This window comes from Carassius gibelio, chromosome B15 (genome assembly GCF_023724105.1).
Source record: "Carassius gibelio isolate Cgi1373 ecotype wild population from Czech Republic chromosome B15, carGib1.2-hapl.c, whole genome shotgun sequence".
NCBI lineage: Eukaryota > Metazoa > Chordata > Actinopteri > Cypriniformes > Cyprinidae > Carassius > Carassius gibelio.
The window spans coordinates 26,286,411-26,309,568 of NC_068410.1; the positions used below are offsets into that span (position 1 = coordinate 26,286,411).

General features: G+C 37.7%; 3 protein-coding genes and 1 long non-coding RNA gene across 4 annotated transcripts in view; 2 read left to right on the forward strand and 2 right to left on the reverse strand.

Annotated features, from left to right (window-relative positions):
• Positions 1-12,864, reverse strand: part of brwd1 (bromodomain and WD repeat domain containing 1) — a 29,769-nt gene extending 16,905 nt beyond the window's left edge. Inside the window, exons 1-25 of the mRNA XM_052576111.1 lie at positions 12,490-12,864; positions 12,328-12,386; positions 12,205-12,234; positions 11,938-11,997; positions 10,967-11,117; positions 10,770-10,865; positions 10,445-10,605; positions 10,147-10,368; positions 8,952-9,052; positions 8,781-8,851; positions 8,568-8,668; positions 8,438-8,478; positions 7,722-7,823; positions 7,477-7,630; positions 7,091-7,225; positions 6,866-6,994; positions 6,526-6,751; positions 4,243-4,425; positions 3,967-4,150; positions 2,776-2,866; positions 2,558-2,698; positions 2,402-2,475; positions 976-1,195; positions 510-626; positions 312-419 (exon numbers count right to left, since the gene is read on the reverse strand). Coding sequence (XP_052432071.1) covers positions 312-419; positions 510-626; positions 976-1,195; positions 2,402-2,475; positions 2,558-2,698; positions 2,776-2,866; positions 3,967-4,150; positions 4,243-4,425; positions 6,526-6,751; positions 6,866-6,994; positions 7,091-7,225; positions 7,477-7,630; positions 7,722-7,823; positions 8,438-8,478; positions 8,568-8,668; positions 8,781-8,851; positions 8,952-9,052; positions 10,147-10,368; positions 10,445-10,605; positions 10,770-10,865; positions 10,967-11,117; positions 11,938-11,997; positions 12,205-12,234; positions 12,328-12,386; positions 12,490-12,538 — 3,006 coding nt within the window. The 5' untranslated portion in view covers positions 12,539-12,864. The remainder of the gene's footprint in view (positions 1-311; positions 420-509; positions 627-975; positions 1,196-2,401; positions 2,476-2,557; positions 2,699-2,775; positions 2,867-3,966; positions 4,151-4,242; positions 4,426-6,525; positions 6,752-6,865; positions 6,995-7,090; positions 7,226-7,476; positions 7,631-7,721; positions 7,824-8,437; positions 8,479-8,567; positions 8,669-8,780; positions 8,852-8,951; positions 9,053-10,146; positions 10,369-10,444; positions 10,606-10,769; positions 10,866-10,966; positions 11,118-11,937; positions 11,998-12,204; positions 12,235-12,327; positions 12,387-12,489) is intronic.
• Positions 12,865-14,907: 2,043 nt separating this feature from the next.
• On the reverse strand, positions 14,908-18,090 carry LOC127972589 (non-histone chromosomal protein HMG-14A-like). The gene is made up of 6 exons (XM_052576214.1): positions 17,881-18,090; positions 16,544-16,570; positions 16,417-16,446; positions 16,284-16,325; positions 16,072-16,203; positions 14,908-15,917 (listed from the first exon to the last, which is right to left on the reverse strand). The coding sequence occupies exons 1-6, from the start codon at positions 17,896-17,898 to the stop codon at positions 15,876-15,878; spliced, it is 291 nt and encodes a 96-aa protein (XP_052432174.1). The 5' UTR covers positions 17,899-18,090; the 3' UTR covers positions 14,908-15,875.
• Positions 17,244-18,031, forward strand: LOC127972594 (uncharacterized). Its single transcript, XR_008157117.1, has 2 exons — positions 17,244-17,495; positions 17,573-18,031. It is a non-coding gene; the product is annotated as an uncharacterized LOC127972594 (long non-coding RNA).
• A 150-nt stretch (positions 18,091-18,240) lies between the features above and the next one.
• Positions 18,241-21,449, forward strand: LOC127972582 (guided entry of tail-anchored proteins factor 1). The gene is made up of 5 exons (XM_052576207.1): positions 18,241-18,592; positions 19,254-19,419; positions 20,528-20,595; positions 20,709-20,823; positions 20,947-21,449. Exons 1-5 carry the CDS (start codon positions 18,503-18,505, stop codon positions 21,018-21,020), a joined length of 513 nt encoding a protein of 170 aa, XP_052432167.1. The 5' UTR covers positions 18,241-18,502; the 3' UTR covers positions 21,021-21,449.
• The last annotated feature ends 1,709 nt before the right edge of the window (positions 21,450-23,158 follow it).

Genomic DNA, 23,158 nt, shown 5'->3' on the forward strand with positions numbered 1-23,158 from the left:
ATGTGATTTTCAAAGCCAGACATGCTGAAAACATTAAAAGTTGCATGTACTGTTTAAAAGCATGTTCAAGGTTAAATACAACAAACACAAGTGTATGGGAACTAAATCATCATGTGAGACAAATTTGGGAAGTAAATACACAGATCATGACTGGTATTAGTTTAGTTACCAATGTATATCAGCATAATGTTAAGATCACATCAATGCAAAGTTTTTCAAAGCACTTATGAAGGGATGCATCTGCTAAAATCAACTGTGTCCGAATGAATGAAAAAAGAAAGAAGAAAACCCCAGGACTGTTTTGATCTTACTCTTAACTCCATCTTCTTCCATGGCTGTCTGTCTGGGTTAATGGGGTACAGGTTAGTCCTGCAGACTGCATCCACATACGCCTCATGACCCTGACGAAAATAGATGACCTGTGGACAGAGAATAAAATAATAAACTGATTAACACAAAAATCAGATGTACATTAAAACAGATGTGATGGAAGAAAAGGTGTTCTGTACCTCGTCTCCCATTTGAGGGACGAAGGGGGACTTTCGGGGGATGACGTCAGTAATCCATGCTGAGGGACGGAACTCATTTGAGATTTCTCTATTAATGGGCGGTCTCGCTTTTGGATGCTAAGGACAACAAATTTAAAAAAAGGGGGCTTTTTAAACTCCCAAAGTTATTTTCAAAAACATTGTTTCCAAACCATTTCCCACCCAACACAGGACTAAATTAAGTGCTTATAATTTATTCACTTTTAACACCATACCAGCATCAAGGCTATTTTAATGACAATTTCTGAATAAAATAAGGTATACAATTCTAAATTAAGAGCTAGCCCATGATTAAAATGTCTCTTCAGAGTTATAACTGGGAATTTGAGGAAACCAAAACTCGGGCGGAGAAGGGTTGGGTGGGGATCAACTTTAAAAGCACCACTGAAGAGTTTGTAATAGGAAGAGTAATGGTTGTGCTGCACACCTCTGGGGTTTTGCTTTTGGTTTTCTTGTGCTTCCGGGGTGAAGACACCTGTTCCTCTTCATCTATGGTCTGCTCCTCATCTGCTTCTTCGTCTTCCTCGTCCTCTTCCTCAGAGCTGCTGATCCTGCGTCTTGCACGCCGCCGAGACGATGGAGACGCAGCTGGCCTCAAACTTATTCCTGCATCTGCCATCCAGTCGGAATAATCACTGGAGGAGTGACTTTAATTATGAACAAAGAGACATGTAAATATCTCCTCATGAACATGTTAGAGATGACAACTCTCTAATTAATTCACCTTATTGTCATTCCAAGCCCCCGTAAGATATTTCTGATGAAATCCAAGAGCTTAGCCCGATCAAGCCACAGAACTGTAGTAAGGGCATCATTAACATACAGTCCACGTGACATCAGGAGTTTCTTTGATCTTTATTTGATCGGTGTGCAGTGATGCTTCGAGTCAGACGAACGAACAAACACGTGTTGATATTTGCAACGCTTTGATAATTTCCTGTAGAGCCCACCTTTTAACGCACAGCCACCAGATTGGTCGATTATATACAATACCTGCATGTTATTGGTCAAACTGCTTTGGATGTTTTAGGCAATATTAAAATCCTGGCACATGGCCACCCTATTTCTGGACCTTGATCGTTGTAGGACTCCTACTGTCAGTGGAGGGTCAGAGAGCTCTCGGATTTCATCAAAAATAATTTAATTTGTGTTCCAAAGATGAACGAAGGTCTTATAACATTTAAGGTGTAGCTTATAATATCTGCGTTATGTGCAGGACCAAACAGAAATCCAAAAATAACTAACAGTTTCCAAGTGAAGCGTTTTGAAATGACAGTTCCAAAATCCTGTTTTTACACTCACACTTTAAAAGTTTTTTCCAAATGTAATTTAAATTATTAATCACTGATGGAACACACCTGCATATATTGTTATTAATAATAATCATCATTTCCAAATAAGTATTGCATTTCATTATGCAATAGTACTGTTCCCCAAATCTCAATATTCACAAAGCATTGCGAAATGCTTGGAATTATGTGAATATAAAAAATAAACCTAAAATATATCAATCATAATGAAAGGGCTTCACCTATAATGCTAACAGTGATATAAGATTATCAAAGCGATAAATTATCAACAGGTCATAATTAAGTTACTTTTATTCAAAGCGACTTACAAACGAGGACAATGAAAGCATTCAAGAGGCTACCAACATCGCCTGTTTGCAATTATTTTTGAGTAAGAGTAAAAATAAAAAAAGTCTGTGGCAGTCATTTAAAAAGTTTCAACTGAACATTTCTGCTTTCAATTTTAATTTGATTTACTAGGCATTATTATTAAAAACAAAGTGTAATTTAACTTGTCACTAGTGCATATATTACACACTTCCACTATGGTGGCAGATTAAATACCTTGAGCTATCACTCCTCCATTCCTCTTCATCCTCCACAGATGAATCAACATCACTGCCCTCGATTTCACCGCCCTACACAATTAATACACATAATTATTAACATGTACGATATGGCATAAGATTATATTAAAGTGAATTGACCCAAACACTGAACCTCAGAAGATGCCGTTTCCTCCCCCTCCTCACATGAGAACTCGATTAACTCTTCAGCCAGACTCCCTTTACGCTCCTGATTCTTCTGCCGTTTGCGTGACGGTGCACGTTTGAGGCCCAGCTCTTCATCATCAGAATCATCCTGTGGGCAGAACAGGACATTTACTCAGTGCTGACATAAACACCCATGATGCAATTCATCAAGAGGCAGAACCCTACCCTGAAGGTGGTGTGGGCCACTCTCCTTCTCTTGGAGCTGTAAAGTGTGACCTCCTCCTCACCCTTCGCTATTCTGAATGACTCCTGTGCCCTAAATGAACAAGCAGTAAATTAAATTTGTAATTCCGAACCATCGGAGGACAAACCAATAGGTTTCTGGTTTACTTTCCGATAACAAACACTCTCACAATACAACACACATAAAGTTGGCATACCATTTTTCATTTTAATATTTTCAATAAAGTGACAAATGTATAAACTGTAATAAAATTTAACTGAATCAGTCGCAAATAAAGCAAACTGTTTCAAACAGAAAAACAACAGCAAAGAATCGTATATTTATTCTAATGGTGTCAAAATTAGCGTATTAAATGTAGGTGATACATTTTTTCAGTTTAACGCGTTAAAAATATCTCATGCAGTTAACGCAGGGGTGGGGCTAGTTTTGGCCACCCCACTCACAACTGTCACTCCCTTCGGTCACTTTTTCTCTTGACAAGAAGAGAATTTGTTACAGAATGACTGAAAATGGGAGATGTTTCAGACGAACCCTCCACTTGAGTTCTGTACCAGGCGCGAGTCAAACGAGTGCAGAAACTGTACTGTCCTTGCAGCGCATGCTCTTCAATTGCACGCACAAAGTATGTATCCTTTCATATCAAAGCACACAAACTACGTGCATGCAATGTCGTAGACCGTTACGTCATGAAGTTACCAAAAAGACGATAAAGCTGCTTTAAAAATATGCATGCATGCATGTAATTTATTTTATATGAGTCACATTTAAAAACACGTCTCTGAAATGGTTTTCAAAACGGTCCTGAAGGAGCCCAGCACCGTCTCACTCATCTAACACACTCGATTCAACCAGCCTCATTAATAGAGACGTTAAGACCGAAGTGGGTCAGAAAAGCTAAAAAGAGTTGAGAGATTAAAAATGTGTGCACGCACGTGTGTGTGTGTAAGAGAGACAAACAGGGTCACACAGTGGAGTCGGCTGTCTTAACTGTCCATGGTTTGTTCAAGCTTGAACTGATGGTAAAACTAAGGACAATATTATCTGTCTTTAAATTTAAGCTTGCTATTATAGAAAGGGGCTTTACATTTCCGACAAGTGTTTGCGGTGTTCGTCCAATCACAATGCACCATCTGGGTCAGTTGGCCAATTAGACAAAATAACCGTATAGGAACCTGTAGCAGCTTGCTGTAAGCTCCGGCACCACCACCCTGCGTCTCCAGGCCTGAAGATCCCTCTCTGTGGCCATCTGACTGCGTGGAGCATTCTGGTGCATCTGCCGGACCCCCTCTACCTGTCCACTGCGCCGTAAACCCACATTAGGTGGAGACTGAACCTCCATGCGCTCGTTCAGCGACACTGTCGATCAAATGCAGCTACATTAGATGAAACTGTACAGAAGTGGATGTCGCTCAAAGACTGAATGCTAATGGAGGTGAACATATAGGCACCTCTGCGGGGAGTCCCTGGCTCTGGCACACGGGCAGGAGGGGCACCACCTTCTGCCGGCGCTGAAAGCCGTCTGTCCTGGTGCTGCTGAAGCTGGCGGATGGCAAAATCCAAGGCGTTGTGACGAACCTCCTCGCTCTCCGCAGACTGCTGACTGATCACCTGCTCCACGACCTCACCATCACCTGAAACATTTTTAAAGGCAGCAATCAGAAACACTCTATAAGATCATATAGGATTTTTTTGGACTGTGCCTTTATGTTCTGTGCTTTGTTATTTTTCATATGAAAAAGTCAAGCTTTACAAATCTCAGTTTTATCATGTAACTCAAACAATAAACGTGGTTTTTGGTGCTCTTTTAATTTGCTACCTCCGTTCAAACGGTAGTGCAAAGTGCATGTGAAAAAAGACTCAAGATTCAAGAACTGTCATATTTACTACAGTACAATGAAATTCTAAAACATCAATGAACATCAGAAGGTTTGTTGAAAAGAAACTTGCTTGACTTTACTAATAAATGCAAAAATGTGCGGTTCACACGGGCAAAAATGTTCTGTTTTCAAATCAGATGCAAATTACCAGTAAATTCTGTAACATCATTAACCAGAAATTACCTATTGGCTTATGGTCTGAAAACTTTAGCATGATGTGGAAAAAAAAAATTGGAACCAGTTTGTTGCTTTATTTTATTAGTATTCATTTATTTTATTAAACTGGATAAATTGTTTTGATAAAAACTAAGGTTTATTATTGTATATTCGTTTGGCATTTCATTTAATGTATACCCTTTAAATTTGCTTATTGAAAGAACAGCAGCAGCAGTACGGTGTAACATTTATTTGAAACATGTATTTGGTACATGCTAACTTATATCTTTACTCTTTCCTTTCATGGCTTTGGAAAACTTGTCTCGGATGTTTCTCTGCTTCGCTTTTTGCATAACTCCGGCTCATCGACACCAAGCTTCGTTGCTATTTCTCTCTAGGAATGAAATACTGTCTCGACATCTTTAAAGTCTCTCCGCGAGTGATTGTACAGGTGTGCAGCTCAGCGATTCGACACTCCAGTGTATTCAGATGTTGCTCTTCTTAATGACCTCCACAGAATGAGGAACAAACTGAGAAAAAGTATATATATATATATATATATATATATATATAGCGCGTGTCATAGAAGGTGGAGTTTCAGAACACACGCAATGATTGTGTAACCACCATGGACCAATAGAAACTCTAAGGTGTTTAAGAGCCAAACGAACTCCACCATAAAGTTTACTTTGGTGAGCCATTACGAACTGCTGAAATGAACTTAGTTTTGGCCTGATTTTGTTCAAAATGACATCTTATCAGTTCGTTGTTCGATTTCGTTTGAAGTATACCAGGGCCTTAAACATGTGGGGGGAAAACGTAGGGGTCAGTGTTTGTTTAGATTTAAATTTTGTGTCAAACGTTCACATTAATGCATTTGCTTTTGGCCCAGAGAAAACACATTACACATGCGTCATCTGTCAGAATGTTATGATAGGCCGAAGCCATTGAAGTTTGAATTTCAATGGCTCTGGATCGATGGGAGTAGACGTCTTACATCAGTGCGTTCTGAACTCGTACGTTCTCATACCAGTAATCTTCATTCTGCGTTCACACACAGCATCATTGCGGCAGTTTACTGGTAATGTTTCAACAACTCATACCAGTAAATTGCCAGAACGAATATATCTGGTCTTATTCACACGTGATCTCTCAATGGTAATTTACCAGTTAAGTCTGTATCAGTGAAAGGGATAACGTTGTATCGTAATATTACATTTACAACAGGAAAGCTATTCAATGTCAATAAACTCGTTAATTAGCTGGAAATAGTATAAAGAAGAGTGTTTTACAAAAATGTCTTGCATATTAATTATATTTTTGCTTAACCTGATAGTGAAATCTTCATTGTTCGATGTAATTATGATTGTGTAAATCTTTCATGAAAACAATTAGTCACAATTGTTTTCAACAATGAAATGACAGTAAAATATTATTATAAAACTGCCTTGTGTGCAATTTAAATTACTCCGTTTTTATTTAATTACGGATTATTAAACTGATTTATTGTTTTCAAGCTTTTAGCTTTCTTTTCAGTTTTGGCTTTCAACTAAAGAAAACCTTAATTTCAGTTTTAGGGTGTTTTTTTTTTAACAAAGGAACCAGTTCAGAAACTGGTTTTTCAGTGCCGTTTACAGTGTACCCCACGTCATGTTAGAGCAGTAAACAAAAATGTTGTGACAACAGTAGGGAACTTACTTGTAGCGACGTAGCCCAGCTGAGGGACTAGATGCTCATCTGCAATGTTTTCTCTTCCTGGGACCAGTCTTTGGAATCTGGGAGGGTGAGGGTTACCATCAACGTCCACCAGGAAGGGAGGAGGCATCAGGTGTGGGGCCTGCTGGGTCTGCTCATCCAGAACAAACCCATTTGAGTCCCGGATCAGCGGCCGATAGTCAGTGTGGAAAAACACCTGGTCCGGAAGCTATGAATATATATATACACACACACTTGTAAATTGTTTATCAAAGTTATCTTGGTGCAATACAGATTTATAAAATTATCATTTTCAGATTTCACAGTTAGAAATCATACAAACCTTCTCATAAGGCTTAGAGCTCCCAAAGCCAAAAATAACCAGATGTCCATGAGAGTCTGTCATTGCAAAGCGATGCCCATCTGAGGTGAACTTGCAGTCAAACACAGCACCATGTCCCTGACCTTCAATCTTTTCAACAAAAACACAAGATTTTATTTTTTGTTGTTTGGCATGTCAGTAATGAAGTTCTGTAAATAAAACTGAAAGATCATTGGGATACTCCACCATGTTAAAGTAATGCATGGTTTTGGTGCCTCTGATGAGGTCCCATATGAAGACGTTCCCATCGTGGCCTGCAGACAGCATGATGCGAGGGTCATAGGGATGCGGCTCCAAAACAAACACCTCGGCCTCATGACCCTGTGAGGTGAAGAGAAATGCATTAATCTCCATATAACAAAAAAACATTTTCTCAAAATGTCAAGCTACAATCTGATTGGCTCTTTTTTTTTTTTTTTGCTCATGTTAATGATTTCACTCAACAGGTTCTATTTGGTTTGGCCGGGTCAGGTGAAATACTTCTGGGGCAACATAAATAAATGACAGTGTTCATTTCTGTGAACTCTTCCTTCAACTAAATCTGAGAATCGGAGCAGTGGAGGCTGCCTTACTTTAAGGATATGCAGCAACTGTCCAGTATAGGAATTCCACACTTTGAGCAGATGATTGTTGACTGCGGTGATGACGGTGTTATCGTGGCGATCCCAGGAAACCATGGTGACTTTGGGTTTGAAGAAATTCGCATCCTCTGTTAAAGGTGCAGACCTACAGTAAACAAAGGAGGGGCAGTTTAGTTAAGAGATCAAGTCAAAGTCAACGCAAGATCTATATGAGTTTTCCCAGAAGGTTTTCATACCCTGGAAGAGTGGCAGACATGTCCAATAAAATGCTCTTCCATTGCTGTCTCTGATGCAGTCGCCATATACGAGCAGTGCCGTCTCGACTGCCACTCACAAATCTAAGAGAGAGACGTCAAAAGAATGATTCTGGGATAAAAATAAAAAATAGTGATGCACCAAATTGATTTTACCCAATTAATAAATTCTCATTTAAGAGTAAAACTGAAGATTTTTATTTTACAAGTTAATTTAAAAATTAATCAATCATTTATAAATCAAAACTCAACTTCGTTGCATATAAACATTTGAATTGCACAATGCGGTTTTCAATAAAATATTCCAATTCGTTTATAAACATTCACTGGCATGTATTGTCTACATGGCCAGTTTTTTCTGGCTAACTGTAGAAAAATGAACTTTTATTGATATTCTTCTGAACACTGAAACACTGATTGAATCAACTGGAAACAAAATAGACTAAAAAAGATCAGAAATCAATATTATTAACCCATCCCTAGCATACACACAGCTGAATTGTTCACCTATTGAAGCGCATCCTCGTGTACATGAACAAAAAAAGTGTAAAACACTAACAGTTCAAACATGGCATCAGAGAAGCACTAATTAAATGTTACTGTTTTGGTCTTTGATTCTGGACCAGTAAAACAGTTCTGCCTGAATACATTTGGATGCCAAAGTCTCAGACTGGTTTGTGGTAAAGCAGCAATATTACCTCTCTCCTGAATGACAGAACTGGATGCTGTCCACCTTGTCCTACAAATTAAACCAAATATTGTAAATCATGGCAGACCGTCACAATTTGGTGGATGATTCAACTACTCCTACAAACTGAGCGCTCTTACTGTGTGAGAGTCAAGCTCAGCTAGTTTTTCTGGACTGCCACTGCCCAGGTAGTATATCCTGATGACATCATCTGTGCTTCCTGTCGCAAGGAACATGCCACCTGCATAAAGAGAAAAAACATGTGCACTGAAGAAAACCCTTACATAAACATCCACGTGTCAAAAACAAGAGGGAAGCTCTTGGGCTCTAGTTCAAACATTGAGTCGTCTCACCGGGGCTGAAGGAAGAGCAGACGGTCTGGACACCAGGCCTCGGCTTCTCTGTGAATTTATGTGGACGATCGCTGACCAACGATAAAAGAAAACAAACGATGAACCTCAGTCTTTGACACACACCAGTCCCATTCCTCATCTTTTCATTCTAACGCGATGAAGAGCCCTCACCTGAAACTGTTATTATTCACATCCCACTGCCAGAAACACACCGTCGCATCAGTTCCTGTGGACACCAAATACCTTTTGGAGCCCTTGACTAATGGAGAGAACTACAAGAGAAAGAGGAAGTAGAAATACCGGTTAGAAGCACAGAAACACATGAAAATGACACAACTGTACACATTAGCGTTAAGAGTAAGATGCTACTGTAAACACCATGGACTGGAGACGGAAACAAAGCCCTCCACTTCATTCTAAACACTTCAGGAGAGTTTGATTAACTACTTTTATGAAATCTAATGTAAAGCAACACAGAGAGAAGGAATTTACTGCACTTTTATACTGAATTTTTATTTGATTTATTTATTAAGACAATTTTTTTATTTTTTACTTTTAGTTAAATCATGGCCAAAAATTAGTACAGAACCATCGAGGGAATAAATGAGTTCATCATAAGACACAACTTAACTCAAATCAAAGTGACAAACTAGCAAAGTGGTCAAGATTTAAAAGACTGTCCTGTGTTTATTTAAATACACACATACAGTATATATTTATAAAATATACACACGTTTATTTTTATATTCATATAATTTATATAATACATAAATATTTAATATACAAGCATAACATCTTTATTAAATCTATACATGCATCTATATATCAGTACACACTCATATATTATGTACACAAAAACTTTTATTTTTGATTTTTTTTCTTTCGCACTCAAAAAGTATTCTCGTATCTTTGTAGAATTAGAGTTGAACCCCTGATGTCACATGGATTATTTTAACGATCTTCTTGCTACGTTGCAGTCTATAGAGCGTCAGGGAGCTCTCAGATTCGACCAAAATGTATCTTAATTTATGTTCCGAAGATGAGGGTGAGTATTTAATTATATTATTTACATTTTTGGGAGAACTATCCCTTTACCATGTCTAATGTTGAAAACTGTTTTTGCTGCTTGATATTTTTGTGGAAACAGTGATTTTTATTTTCCAGAAGAAAAATATTACGTATACATTATGTATTACTTAACATGTATATTTGTCAAAAACTGTATTAGAATACATTTAGAATAAAAAGAAGTGACATGGTCAATAAGATCTCCAATGCTGGTAAACTCACTTGCCAAGCTCCTACACTGATTTGGCATCAATAAAAACAGGAAAAGGACACTAAAGTCATTCGGCAGCACTCTCACCTGTAAAGAGGTAATAGATCCGCTGTGGCCCTGCAGGACCGCCACTGGGGCACAAGTACGAAGGCACCAGACTCGAATGGTTTTGTCGCAGCTCCCGGCCGCAATAAGAGTATTCTCAAAGTTAACTGCTAGATCTGATATCTCAGCATAATGTCCTCTGAGAGTAGAGTGAAGCCTTCCATCAAAAGAGGACCAGATCTTCACCAAGGCATCGTCGGAACCCTGCGGGTCGGGAAACGAACAGAGTCAAGGCTTCTGCAGCAGACCAAGAGGCGAGTCTGAGACTACTGATGCTCACCGTAAAAATCCTGGAACCTGTTCGATCAAAGGCGATACAGTAGACTGCAGAGAGATGTCCCAGGATCCTCCTGTGCATCTTCATGTGCTGATAATTGCTGACAGGGTTGATGGAGCTGAAGCGCTGAGCTCCTGTGAGCTCTCTGCCTCGGCACACCTCCACTACAAACACAGAGAGGAAATCCATCAGATCACTCAAGCTTTCATTTCTCTGTCTGCCAGGACAGACGTCTAAATGCATTCAACAGGGATCAAGAGTGAGAGGAAAGTTCATCATCTTACATCAGAACTAGTTTCATGGCAACTTAAAAACTGAAGGTCCTCACCAATATTGGCATCCCTGCAGGTTAAAGGCCTCTCAGGTGGTCTCCCTCTATGAAGGGCCGCGAACGAGGAGGCTTTCCATCTGCTACTGCCGCAGTCTAGAGATGTTAAGAGAAGGAAGACAGTAGTAACATTTACACTTGGACAGCTGACAAACACACCAATGCAGAATGTGTTGAAAGCTCCAGCCTTATCTCACCTTTTGACGTTCGCAGTAGAGAGTGTTTCCCGGCCCCGAGTAGAGAGTGGACTCCTGGCACACCAGACGGAAACTCTCGGTCCAGAATCGGACCGATCTGCTTGCATATCTGCAACAGGTGGTCTGGTGCAGTATGTCTGTTGGCAGCGACCTAACAAAGAAGAAAGGATCATTTACTTTTGTTATGTCATAAATTAGCCAAAAAATAATAATAATTAATTTCTGTGTATAATGTGTGTATATATATATATATATATATATATATATATATATATACACACACACACACACACCGGACTACCCTTGCAATGCTGTTTAAGTAATAACGTATTTAAAGGCATTCTCAAGTAATACCATCTTGAATGTAGCTCTTTGAATGTAGCTGATCTAATGTCTAGCTTTCTATAAATGTGTTTTTTTTTTTTACTAAGCAGACAACTAAATGCAGAATTGAAATAGTTGCCTAATTATTTTACACACTTAATACAACCGTAAGATAACTGACCATGGTCACGTCCCTTCAGAAAAACATAAATAAAAGCCTGCATCATGTGGCTGAGCTTAAGGAGTTTATGTAAATTGAGTCCCTTAATCGGCCAATCAGAGCGCAGGTCACATGCAAAATAAAAAGCCGACGGCGAGTCCTGAAATCTGATTGGACGGTTCAACATCCTGACGTAGCCACAACCCGACGAGGCCCCACCCTAACTGCAATACAGCACTAAATAATAGGGAAGCAGTCAAAACACAGCCCCCACAGAACTGCTCATAAAAATAACGCTGTACAATGTAAACTAAGTGGTCAAATATGATACGCCAATTTAACCAATCGAAAATAAATAAATAAAAATAAATGATCAGATACCTTTCATTTAAATCCGATCTTAAATCGGTCACAAAATGAACACGTGTAAGAATTAAACGCATGCCATACACATACTCCAGACACAAAATCAAAACACTTAACTTACCAAATCTTCATAAGATCGCGGGTGTTCATTTCCTTCCCAATCCAACCGACGTGGAAGGAGCTATAAAAAATAAATAAAAAAAGCCGGGTTAATAAGGTCGAAAGAAAATCGACAGACGCCAAGTTATCTTAATAAAAACAATAGCGCAGAATGTAAACAAGTTCAAGCCAGGCGATAACGAAAAGTAGATGAATTCATTTTTCAATTCGAGACTGAAGCATACACACTGACAGACGGACATAAAGACTTCGTAATCGAGCAACACACCTGGTTTTCTTCCAGCTCGCACACAAGAGCCTGCAACAGATGAGAAAGAGTTCCGTTCAGTGCTCGAGCATCATTTTAAACACAATACTCGTATTAAAGTCTCGAGGACTGAAAACAACTCACCTCGGCCGCTTTCCGACACGGGCCCGTGCTCAAATAGCGCGAGATCAAGTAATATAACTCTGCGAAAGGACACCGCGAGACCGTTTATTATTTGATTTAAGATGAAGAAACTAGAAAAGTACCTCTTAGTGCTATTCCTAAATGTTACTTTTTGTGTCTTACCCGATTCAAGGGGTGAAATACTCCCATTTCTGGCTGTAGTATCGGCCATAGCTCAAAGAATACGGTGTTTGGAGAGGAACTTTATGTGTGGTTGGTAAATTATATAATTATTTAATGTCGACTGTACGCTTCGTGGCCATCCACGATTGCTCCCGCTTTCTGTTCGGCCAGTTTTCGGTCGCCATTGGAAGTATCAGGCCTGAGCTTACAGCTACTTCCGGCTGAACACCGGAAACAGGGGGAGGGGTAAAACGAATCGTCTTCTTCAGCAAAACAGAAGTCACGCGGATATTTAAAAGTCTAAACATCCAGCTTTTGAGTCGTCGATGTAAACCGAAACGTTTCTTGCTGTGTCTTTCCACGCAAAGCGTTCCCCGAATAACGACGAAAAGCCCCGTTCCCGTTCGAACGGCTGGTTCGTGACGTCACATCGAATGTCTACAACCGAAGCGTTCATCTTTTGTCTTGTGAGAACGTGACGGTTTGAATATCAAAAGACATCCTAATATTTGCCACCACTAATATTATCACATATATGTAAACTGACTGGATTTACACAAATATGTCCGCTGACAGACACCACAAATCATGTGATAAAAAATATCTGAAAATTTACATTTAAATTAAGAATTCTTTCTTTTTCAAAGTGTCATGTTTTCCCATTTAAATACTGATGCAGTTAGTGGCCCCAAAATGTATAAATGCCTTTATATTTAAAAATAATAATAATAATAATAATAAAGATTTAGCATAGGAAAATATATCTTTTTTGCAAAATATGGTTGGTGGGTTTTAAATTATTAAAAAGCTTTTTATATAAAGTTCGTAATTAAATATGTCCATAATCATCCACACTTATGTAAAATTATATACTGCATCTCAAATCTCAACTGCCTGTTTATTTCTGTTGTTGAAAATTGTAAACGTTATATTATCGCCCATCTGCTAAATGTGACTATGGCACGCATATATTTAGATATTATGATTTTCAGTAAAGCTGCTTTGAAACGGTGAAATGCCTTGTAAAATAAAATGAACTTGTTCAGATTTTGAGACTTTCTGCTACTGGGGTTCCTCAAGGCTAAGTGCTTGAACCTCTTCTCTTGTCTATCCACGTCATCATTAGCATCTGTCATTCAGAAGTATGGCTTTTCTTATCACTGCTGTGCTGATAACATTAAACTATACTCATTGCAACCAGCTGATCCGACGATCGTCGATCATCTAGTTGCTTTGGATAAAAGGGTCTGATAAATGATTAAATGTAAATGGAGACATTCAGGTTATCAGAGTCAAATTTTCTATGACCTTTGATATTGGGATGAATTACACCTGTGGTTACTCTGCTAACTTGAGGAAAACTGACTGACACGCATCCACCAGCTGGTAAAAAAAAAAAAACTCATAAAATTGTTTGAGAAATTAGTTCAGATGTTTAGTTGCTGTTTTTTTCAGATGCCACTTGTTTTTATTGATATTTTAAGTGTCCGGATTAATTTTTGAGCCAATTAATAAACTGGAGTGACACTTTGTAGTCAAATTGTTAGTATATTATTCTATTATGATGTGAGCTGGTTTGAATATTGTAAGATCTAAGTACATGGTGTGCAGTGTTGATAACTATCGTCCCAAGAAATGGTCACATGATTACAACACCATTGAAAGATATTGATGACTATCGATAACAACCTTAGCCTGACCATTAAGACACTAAAATCCAAGAATGTAGACCCTTTAAACCCATTTAGATTGCCTGAAATGAATCTTCTATAACAAGAAAACATTATTAGAGAAATTTTGATAAGGATCACGAATCGTACAATTCCAAATCCTTCTGGTAATTCTCATAGTAGTAGTTTGTGTAGTTACAAAAGATTTCTGTTTCAAATAAATGCTGTTTTTTTTGTTTTAATACATCAAAGAATCTTTAAAAACGTATCAAGTGTAGCACAAATGTTTCCAACATTGATAATAAATCAGCATATTATTATTATTATACTTGAAGCATTGTGTGACACTGAAGGCTGGACTAATGGTTGATGAAAACTCTGTTTTGCATTACTAGATTATATTAATAAGAATATTAATATAGAAAACCATTATTTTAAACTGCAATCTCACAATATTGCTTTTTATTTTTAAATTTTTGATCAAATAAATGCAGCCTAAATGAGCTTTAAAAAAATTTCTGATCGTAAACTTTTGAGTAGCACACACGCTTTTTCTAACCAGTGTTACACAAAACTAGATGAATACGGCCAGGTAATGCAATATCAATAATTACATCGTCAAGCACATTATGATTTTATTCGTTGCCAATGAAGCATTAATTTTCTAGCTATTGCTTACAATTGGAATTGTATTGGTTTTATCTTATCTACTGTTCTTTTTAATCATAGAAAGGAAAACAACGGCAAATTATCAAGGTGGAATTACAACCATTTTATTGGTATGATACCAATCATTACAGATACAGCTACATAAAAAAAATGGAGAAAAAAAAAAAGAAACTGTACACGTTTACTTTTAACCTAAAACCTTGAGTGATATAGCTACTGCTGGCATGTTCACATGAATGAAATTACAGTCATTTTCATATAAGGTCAGCTACGACCTGCATGTTTAACACTGTAACACAGCTGTTATAAGCGTTGCTAACACACACAATTCCATTTTTCATCCTCTTAAAGTACCATCACATACTGCATATAGAAATTATGAAAATCTTTTCACAGCAGCTATAAAACAATGCTATCACCACACAAAGACAAAAGTCAATGTAAATCTCACATCCGATGAGTGTTCCAGTACTAGTGAGCAGGATCATTAGCCAAAGCTGTTGATTCATAAAACAGTTTGAATAAAAGAGGTTTCAATTCATAGAATACAGCTTACAATCAATCCCAACCCCCCAGAAACAATAAAACAAAGCATACATACAGGTGTCCCTCATATTGCCGATGGAATGTTAGTGTCTCAGGCAAACTCTCCCAGTTTCAATTTGAAAGACTTAAGAAATTTCATTTTTTTTTTTATCTTTAAAATGGCATGATAACATTACATTATCTGTCGCAACCTGTCCCCCTCCCCTCCTTTTTTAAAAACAAAACAGAGTCAGAAAAAATATATAATAATAATAGGAAGTCATTAGATGTTTCATGACTGCATTTCTTCTTCAGGAAAAACTGGAGTGGGGAAAAAAGTGGAATCCCTCTTCTAAGGCTTTCTCTCGATCGTGGTCTATAAAATGAGCTTCTAATATTTGAACTACTAAAAAACCAGCTTTTTAGAAAATAGTCAGTAAAAATATTCCTCTGTATTGTACAAGAAAAGAAGTATGGGAGCTGTTGTGAAATGTTTTAACGTTATTTAGCAGCTCCCTCTTTCTAGTCAGCCTTCTCCTCGCCTCCTGCTTCTCCATTGTCCCCCTGAAACAAAAAAACAATAAATGTTTGCAACCGACATTTATTTTCTCTAGCACTCTGGACTACAATGAAATACAGGGCCAAATAAGTAGGCAATATCTACTAAAGAGGACCTGGTTAGATGCATTATTCTAACAGTTCTAAAATAACTTGCTACCTCAGCTTTGGTCTCTCCGTTCTCCACAGGAGTTTCCTCCTCAGACTCCGTCTCGGGCTTTGCATCCTCTTTCTTCTCCTCTGGCTTGGCCTTTTCTACCTCCTTAGCCTTCTTGCCCTTGGCAGGTGCCTTCTGTGAAGCATTTCCGAAAAAATACATGGTTAAGCCAATTCAGAGAATAATTTATTATCTTATACTGATAACCGGTTTACCTTCACTTTTGGCTTGGGCTCAGACTTTGGCGTTTGGGGTTTCTGTAATAAAAAAATTCAGCGTAAGCTGTGTGTTACAAAAAGGTAATGGGGTGTGCATATGATTTCAGAAGGACTGACGAAGCCAACTTACTCCTTGAAGTCTCTCAGACCGTCTCTTGGGCTGTTTGTTTATATGATGGGAAGGCAACAAAACAGGCAATAAGTGTCACAATTACATGCAAAAACGTGTTGCTTAACAACATTAGATCCAAACTTACCCCGGCTGCTTCAGTGTCATTGTTAGCCTGTTCCAGAGAAAACAGAAGCTGTTAGTATGGGTACATAGATCAAGTCTTGGGGGGGAGGTGTTGTATCCCACACCCCCTCCAAGTTAGGGGCAATTATGTAATCTAAAAGTGAACATGGGGGAGGGGAGACGATGGGTTCCGTTGTACATTCAACTTAATTCCTATTGAACAAATTAACTGTTGCAAAAAAAAAAAAAAGCAAACTGAAAAAAAAGACAAAATAGTGCGTTTATTTGCATTGGTTTTACACAGCGTAGCTAACTTATTGTCGCTGGTAACGGTGTTACCGAAAAATTTCCGTCCCGAAGTAGTTCCCATGGAGGAGGGGAACACTGGCCCCGCCCCCACAGACAGAATTCATTCACTTTCGACGAGCAAATACATTAAACATCGACACGTTTTACCAAACATTGTTAACATAGAATAGGTTAGCAACGAAAATTAAATAGAAAAAGTTAAAACACGAGGTTAATGCCTTTAATCGACCAATACGCGAATAAAGTCGGTGAAAACTTTCTTAAGCCACTCTAAAAAATTCCGTTTCAAAGGTCAAGTGAAAAATTAAGGCGGGATACGCAGCCAAAACCAAATTATGAAATAAAACCGCCGGAATTACAATATGATTTGAATATAAGGCTTGTAACGTTATGTGTTTAGTGCAACGGCAGCCATGACACTCGAGACTCAAGTGTGTAACGTTATGTGTCCTACTCGAGGACCATATGGAGCCATACACAACACGCTAACATTACTATACATGTGTTTACAGTTACACGAGGGTCTAACAAAAACCCCGCAATGTCTTTAAACTTTGCAACCTCGACTGATTAGTATGTAACGTGGTTATGTGTATTAAAAAAAGCAAAACATTCGCCGGACAAGCTTCTTCTCCATAAGAAATAACGTGACCAAACGTTACAAGGTTACACCCCTTTGATCATTACTTTGCGTGTTCTAACACGATTTTAGTGTAAAAAATAACGCACAGAGCGTTACAAGGTTACACCCCTTTGATCATTACTTTGCGTGTTCTAACACGATTTTAGTGTAAAAAATAACGCACAGAGAATGCTCTATTTTTTTTTTTAAATATCCACACATTAAAATGTCAACAGAATATCGATTGCACAGCTCTAAGTAAAAAGGCGCCAGATTCACGCCATGTATTCACATGCCCTAGATTACGAATTAACACAGGCACCAATGCAGTCAGCCCTCACATAACTTCACATAAAGCGTCTTTGGGACGTGTATATTTAAAGATATAACTAAAAGAAAAGAAAACATCCAATATTTATTTTACTTACTTTGCTCCTTTTAGGCATGGCTGCTTTAAGCTTGTATGCTTTCACAACAAAAAGGAAATAAATTAAAACCGTTTACGCACCGATTAGTAAAGTGTAAAAACAAGGACTAGGAAACACTGAAGAACGCGTTAATGTTCTATCGGAACAGAAACTAGCTGAAACCGGATTGGATCTCCTCTTTCTATATTCTTTCCATTATAGCACTAACCTGATGCGAGCTACGCTCCGCCCCTTCTCAGTGGTGATTGGCTGAAACATCTTGGCAACCACATTTCAAACCAAAGCAAAGAACATGTGTGGATAGTTTGAGATGTCAATCACAGATTTGCGTGTATGTACTATAGGCGCCACTTTCTGCATTTGTTGTTGCTGTAAGCATGCAAATATAATTTAAGTGTTATTCGAATGGGTAATGTGTTCAGATTATTTGAATGCATTTTAAGAAACACGCCGCTTAATAAAGAAAACAAAAACGTTATGTCTTATAAACATGTTCTTTTCGGATATTTGACTGTTACCGTGTTATTTTATATGACATAAACACGTTAAACATTGGAACTGGTTAAAAAGCAGCGCTAGTGTGTTTGTATTATTGGGGGAGGATCAGGCTGATGAAAGGAAAATGGCTGCCGGGTTTAACTGGTTCCTTGTACTAAGCTCGGTTTTTTTGTGCAACTTCGTCAAAACATTGCTGCCGTCTATTTCTTCATTTGTAAGTATTTATTCAAAAGAGTTTTAGGGACGCTTAAGCACATATATATAATTTAAAACGTACATTATTAGTAACGCGAGGCCATAAATGCTCTGTGGTACAGCATGTGGTCTAGGAGCTTCTCTCAGTCACAGCAAACAAAAGCTGCTGTTAAACTACCACCAGGTCTATTTTTAACTCATTCAGAAACACAGCTAGCGAACAGTTAATGGTGCCAAAGTAAACGTTTGATGTGGGCTGGGAATATTTTGATAAACCGACGAAAAAGAAAAAAAAAACACTGCTCTTCTTTCATGATATGACAGTACCATAAATTATAATTTATTTATATATAATAACATTTCATGTTACTCCAACATAGTTGCACCATCTTATATGTCCAAAAACGGACTGTTTTATTATAGCCCATTTTCCAAAACGAATGTCTGATTATTTTAATGTCTGGATTATTGTTGTTATAAATTGTAACAATGACATTCAAAGGATGCTTTCTATGGATACATTGGAATAACGTGTGCACTTGTAACCCAAATCTAATGCTTTGCCTTCCTAGGTCTTTATTAGTGTATCACCCTTCGATTCTGGTAATAGTCAGTGTAAAAGTTATGAGTAAAAAGTAATGCAATTTAAAATGAAAGATTGTGTGTGTTTGTTCTCATAGCTGTCAAAGATCTTGCAGAAGGATGCTGATCAGGAGATGGAGATGAGGACGGAGATCCAAAGCATGAAGATGGAGCTGTCCACCATCAGTATGATGGACGAGTTTGCCAGATACGCTAGACTGGAACGCAAGATCAACAAGATGACTGATCAGCTGAAGACACTGGGTAAAAATGATTATGTGCTTTTTTTTATAGGGCTATGTGCAGCAAGATTGCAGATGAAGTGACAAGCTATTCCTTTCCACGACTTCCCCAGGATAGCATAGATATAAATTGTTAAAAGGAAAGTTCACCCCAAAATGAAAATGTACTCTCCCTCATGTCATTCCAAACACATAAGACTTTGGTTCATCTTTTAGAAACACAAATGAGAGATTTCTGTCCATCCATTAAAATTGTAAAAAAGAATCCATATCGATAATCAAGTGGTTTAAAGGCAATCCATTTCTCATTTATTTCTGTAGCACTTTACACACAACATATTGTTTCACGGCAGGATCACATAAAAACAATGTTTCTGTAATTAAGAGTGATCCGAGAAGTCTTAATGGGTTTGGAGTGACACAAGGGTGAGTAAAACATGAGATAATTAAAATTTTGGGGTTAATTAACCCCTAAACAGTTTTATGTTAGATCCAAAGTGTAGAATGATTTTGATCCATCTGTCAGTTGAATCTAACTCTAATAAACATTGAGTGGTTCACACTGTTGACGTCCCAAAGGATGGAAATGTACCTGAAATGTAGTTTATACTCTTGTGCACTAAGGAACAGAAGAAAATGTACATTCAGTCAATTATGAAACTCTGAAAACCATGCTCTTGTCTTTATTATCTCTAATCTCATTCATGTACATCAGGCATGTCCAGTTCTTGTTTCCTGGAGTGCGACCTTTCTGCAAAGTTCAGCTCCAGCCCTGATCAAACAACCTGAAGCAGCTGATGAAGATCTGCAGGAGCACTTGATAATAACAGACCGCTGTGTTGGAGCAGGGTTGGAACTGAAATCTGCTGGAAGGGAGCTCTACAGGAACAGGAATAAATGATTTTTCTCAAATCTGGCCCTGGAGTGTCACTGCCCTGCAGAGTTGAGCTCCATCATTAATCAAACACCTGAGCAAGATAATCAAGTTCTTCAGAGCTTCTAGAAAATTACAGGTACAGGTTTTGAGCTCTGCAGGACCTGTTTTAAAGAAACCATGACTAGACAGATTATTATTTTTTTTTTCATATATATATATTCTTATGTCTGACTTTTTCTTTTCTTTTTTACAGTCAAATCAAGAACTGCACAGCAGGCAAAAATGAAATGGATTGTAAATATTGTATTTTACATTCTCCAGGTGGGTGAGGATTGAGGAACATTTTTCGTTTTGATATGATTGATGTATGATTCATGCGTCTGTCTGTATGTGTCATTTGTGAAGTTTCTCTCTGTTTTCTGCTCTGTCGTCAGGCGGCCCTCATGATCTCGCTCATATTAAAGTATTACGCCGAGCCGGTCACAGTGGTGCCCAGTAAATGGATCGCTCCACTGGAGAGACTAGTAGCCTTTCCTTCTGGAATTGCAGGTATGTAAGTCACCAGTGGTGGTATTTGATGGCCACTTTTGGATGGTGGGATAAATTGATAAAGAAATGTCATTGTGAATGTAATTATGTGAGGTTTAAAGTGTTTTTGTTACTTCATTTCAGGTGGTGTTGGAATCACATGTTGGCTAGTTGTCTGCAACAAGGTTGTGGCCATCATTCTACACGCTGTCAGTTAATCTAACAGTGCTACATCAACATGAACAAGCAGCCCATGATTTTTTTATCATACAGTTTTGTTTCAAATCACTTGCTAAAAAACACAGTTTTCTGCATTTTGTTCATGAATGGTCCAAATTGATTGGTATATTTCTTTTAAAATGCTGTTCTGTTCAGTGGTTTAAGTCTATTGTAAAATTATTTTAGCTTTCCTTGTATACAAATGATTGTTTAATACATTTAAATGTTTTATTTGCATTTAGTAATAAATGCTGACATGTAAACATTCCTGACAAGCAAAGCCGAAGATTTTGTCTATTGCTTGTACAATAATTGTATTTTCTTTTTTTTTGGACAGTGTTACAAATATATTTATTGATTTTCGTTTGTCAAAGAAAAATTTCCATGCATTTATAAGTTTGAAAGAATTAAAAGAATAAGTTTGTGAACCCTTTGAAAATTTGGTCTGATTTAATTGAATCTAAATAAACTAATAACACACCAACAAATAATTTTTTTTTCTACATTTTCATTGAATATTGGGTAATAATTCACAGTTGCAGGATGGAGAAAGTAAGTTGAATTCAATATCTTGTAGATGCTCCTTTAACAGCAAAGCTTCTAAAAAAAGTTTTTCAGGACCAATTTTATACCGTCCGTCCCCATAAAACTGTTTGTTTATCACTATTTATTGGCTGTTATGAAAGCACAAATCTCTTTAAGTTATGACACATCTCAACTGGTTTAAGGTCAGGACAGAATTTTTTTTTCTTATTTTTTCATCCTTTATTTGATTTTCCTCTGTGCTTTGGGACACTGTCTTGTGTTGCTTAACTTGAAATCATTAACTGCTGCCCTGAAATTCTTCAAAATTTCTCGGTGTACTTTTGAATCAGTTGTTCTTTTGATGATTGCAAAATGTCCAGGCCCTGAAGAAGCAAAACCATGAGGGTCCTTCCACCTTTTTTCATCGTTGGAAGAAGTTTTACAATGCCCTTTTTTTTTTTTTTTTTTGCTAAAAGGTTAAACTTTTCTCAGTTGTTCACATACTTTTTTCCTTGGGTTTGTCCTCACCTCTTTTAGGATTGCCCGATGTGTTCTAACACTGATCTTTACTGGATTCTTGGTATAGCAGTAGTCCAGTCATTTTCATAAGTATATCATGGCACACAGGTTTGAGTCTTGACTGTATCGATCTTCAGTTCCCTGTGTGTTCGGTCACCCTTCAATGGTCTGAATGGTAGAAAAACAACAATTACAACAAACAAAAGCATGGCATCAAACCAAATTCACTGCAGAATTTTCTTCACTAAAATATTGCCAGAATATTTGGTCAGTAATTTTATTAGTAATATTTAAATGTGGGATACAAATGCAAAGTAATACAGTGTAGCATAAATAGGAATACTTCAAAGTCTTTGGTTTAATTACAAACACACTTGGCAGGTGGAATAGTCTTATGTTATCTTATTCAGCACTAACATAAGAAGCTGTAGCACCATCCCTGTGATGGATTTAGAGCAGGCTTGTGTTGTTTTGCTAACAGTTACAATGGCAGATTACTTCAGCAATGATGCTGTGTGAACCCAGTTACTCCACACACCCACTGTCTGTGCTCCCTTGTGTACTACACATGCTATTGGACTTGATACTCACCTAGAGACGTACTTGTTTTTTTTTGTTGATGTCCTTATCTCCTGCATTTCCTTATCTCTGTCATCATCAGTAATCACAAGTATTTCTTGAGTTCTCCTTATGTCCAGTGTATCCCTGCAAGTTATTCTTCACCCGTCAACGCTTCACTCGCCATCTCTGTAAATAAATAAATCTCTGCTGTTGAGTCTAATCTGTCTAATCTATGGACACCAGGTGCAACTTGAGGTTAAAGTCAACATGTACTTACATTCACAATTTATTTATTCTATACCGAGACAATATTCTGTGAAACAGAAAATTCAACAAACGAAATCATCTAGAAGACTTTACTTCCAAATCTGTACATTTAACAGTATTTTCCGTTTCTTCCCTAATTCCTTTTTTACTCGCCGATCAGATATTTACTGAGATCTTTTGAGTGTTTCCTGGAGGTTTGCTAGGAATTTGTGTGTGTGAAAATAGCATATTTTCTTAGCAATAGATGCTACACTAAGTGCAAATA

Excerpts from the sequence above, each read along its gene's own strand:
- LOC127972582 (XM_052576207.1), top strand. The coding sequence starts at position 18,503 with ATGGCTGCCGGGTTTAACTGGTTCCTTGTACTAAGCTCGGTTTTTTTG. Across the intron at positions 19,420-20,527 it reads TGATCAGCTGAAGACACTGG|TCAAATCAAGAACTGCACAG; the intron begins GTAAAAATGATT and ends TCTTTTTTACAG. Across the intron at positions 20,824-20,946 it reads CTTTCCTTCTGGAATTGCAG|GTGGTGTTGGAATCACATGT; the intron begins GTATGTAAGTCA and ends ACTTCATTTCAG.
- LOC127972589 (XM_052576214.1), bottom strand. Across the intron at positions 16,447-16,543 it reads ATGACACTGAAGCAGCCGGG|CCCAAGAGACGGTCTGAGAG; the intron begins GTAAGTTTGGAT and ends ATAAACAAACAG. Across the intron at positions 16,204-16,283 it reads AGCCCAAGCCAAAAGTGAAG|AAGGCACCTGCCAAGGGCAA; the intron begins GTAAACCGGTTA and ends AATGCTTCACAG.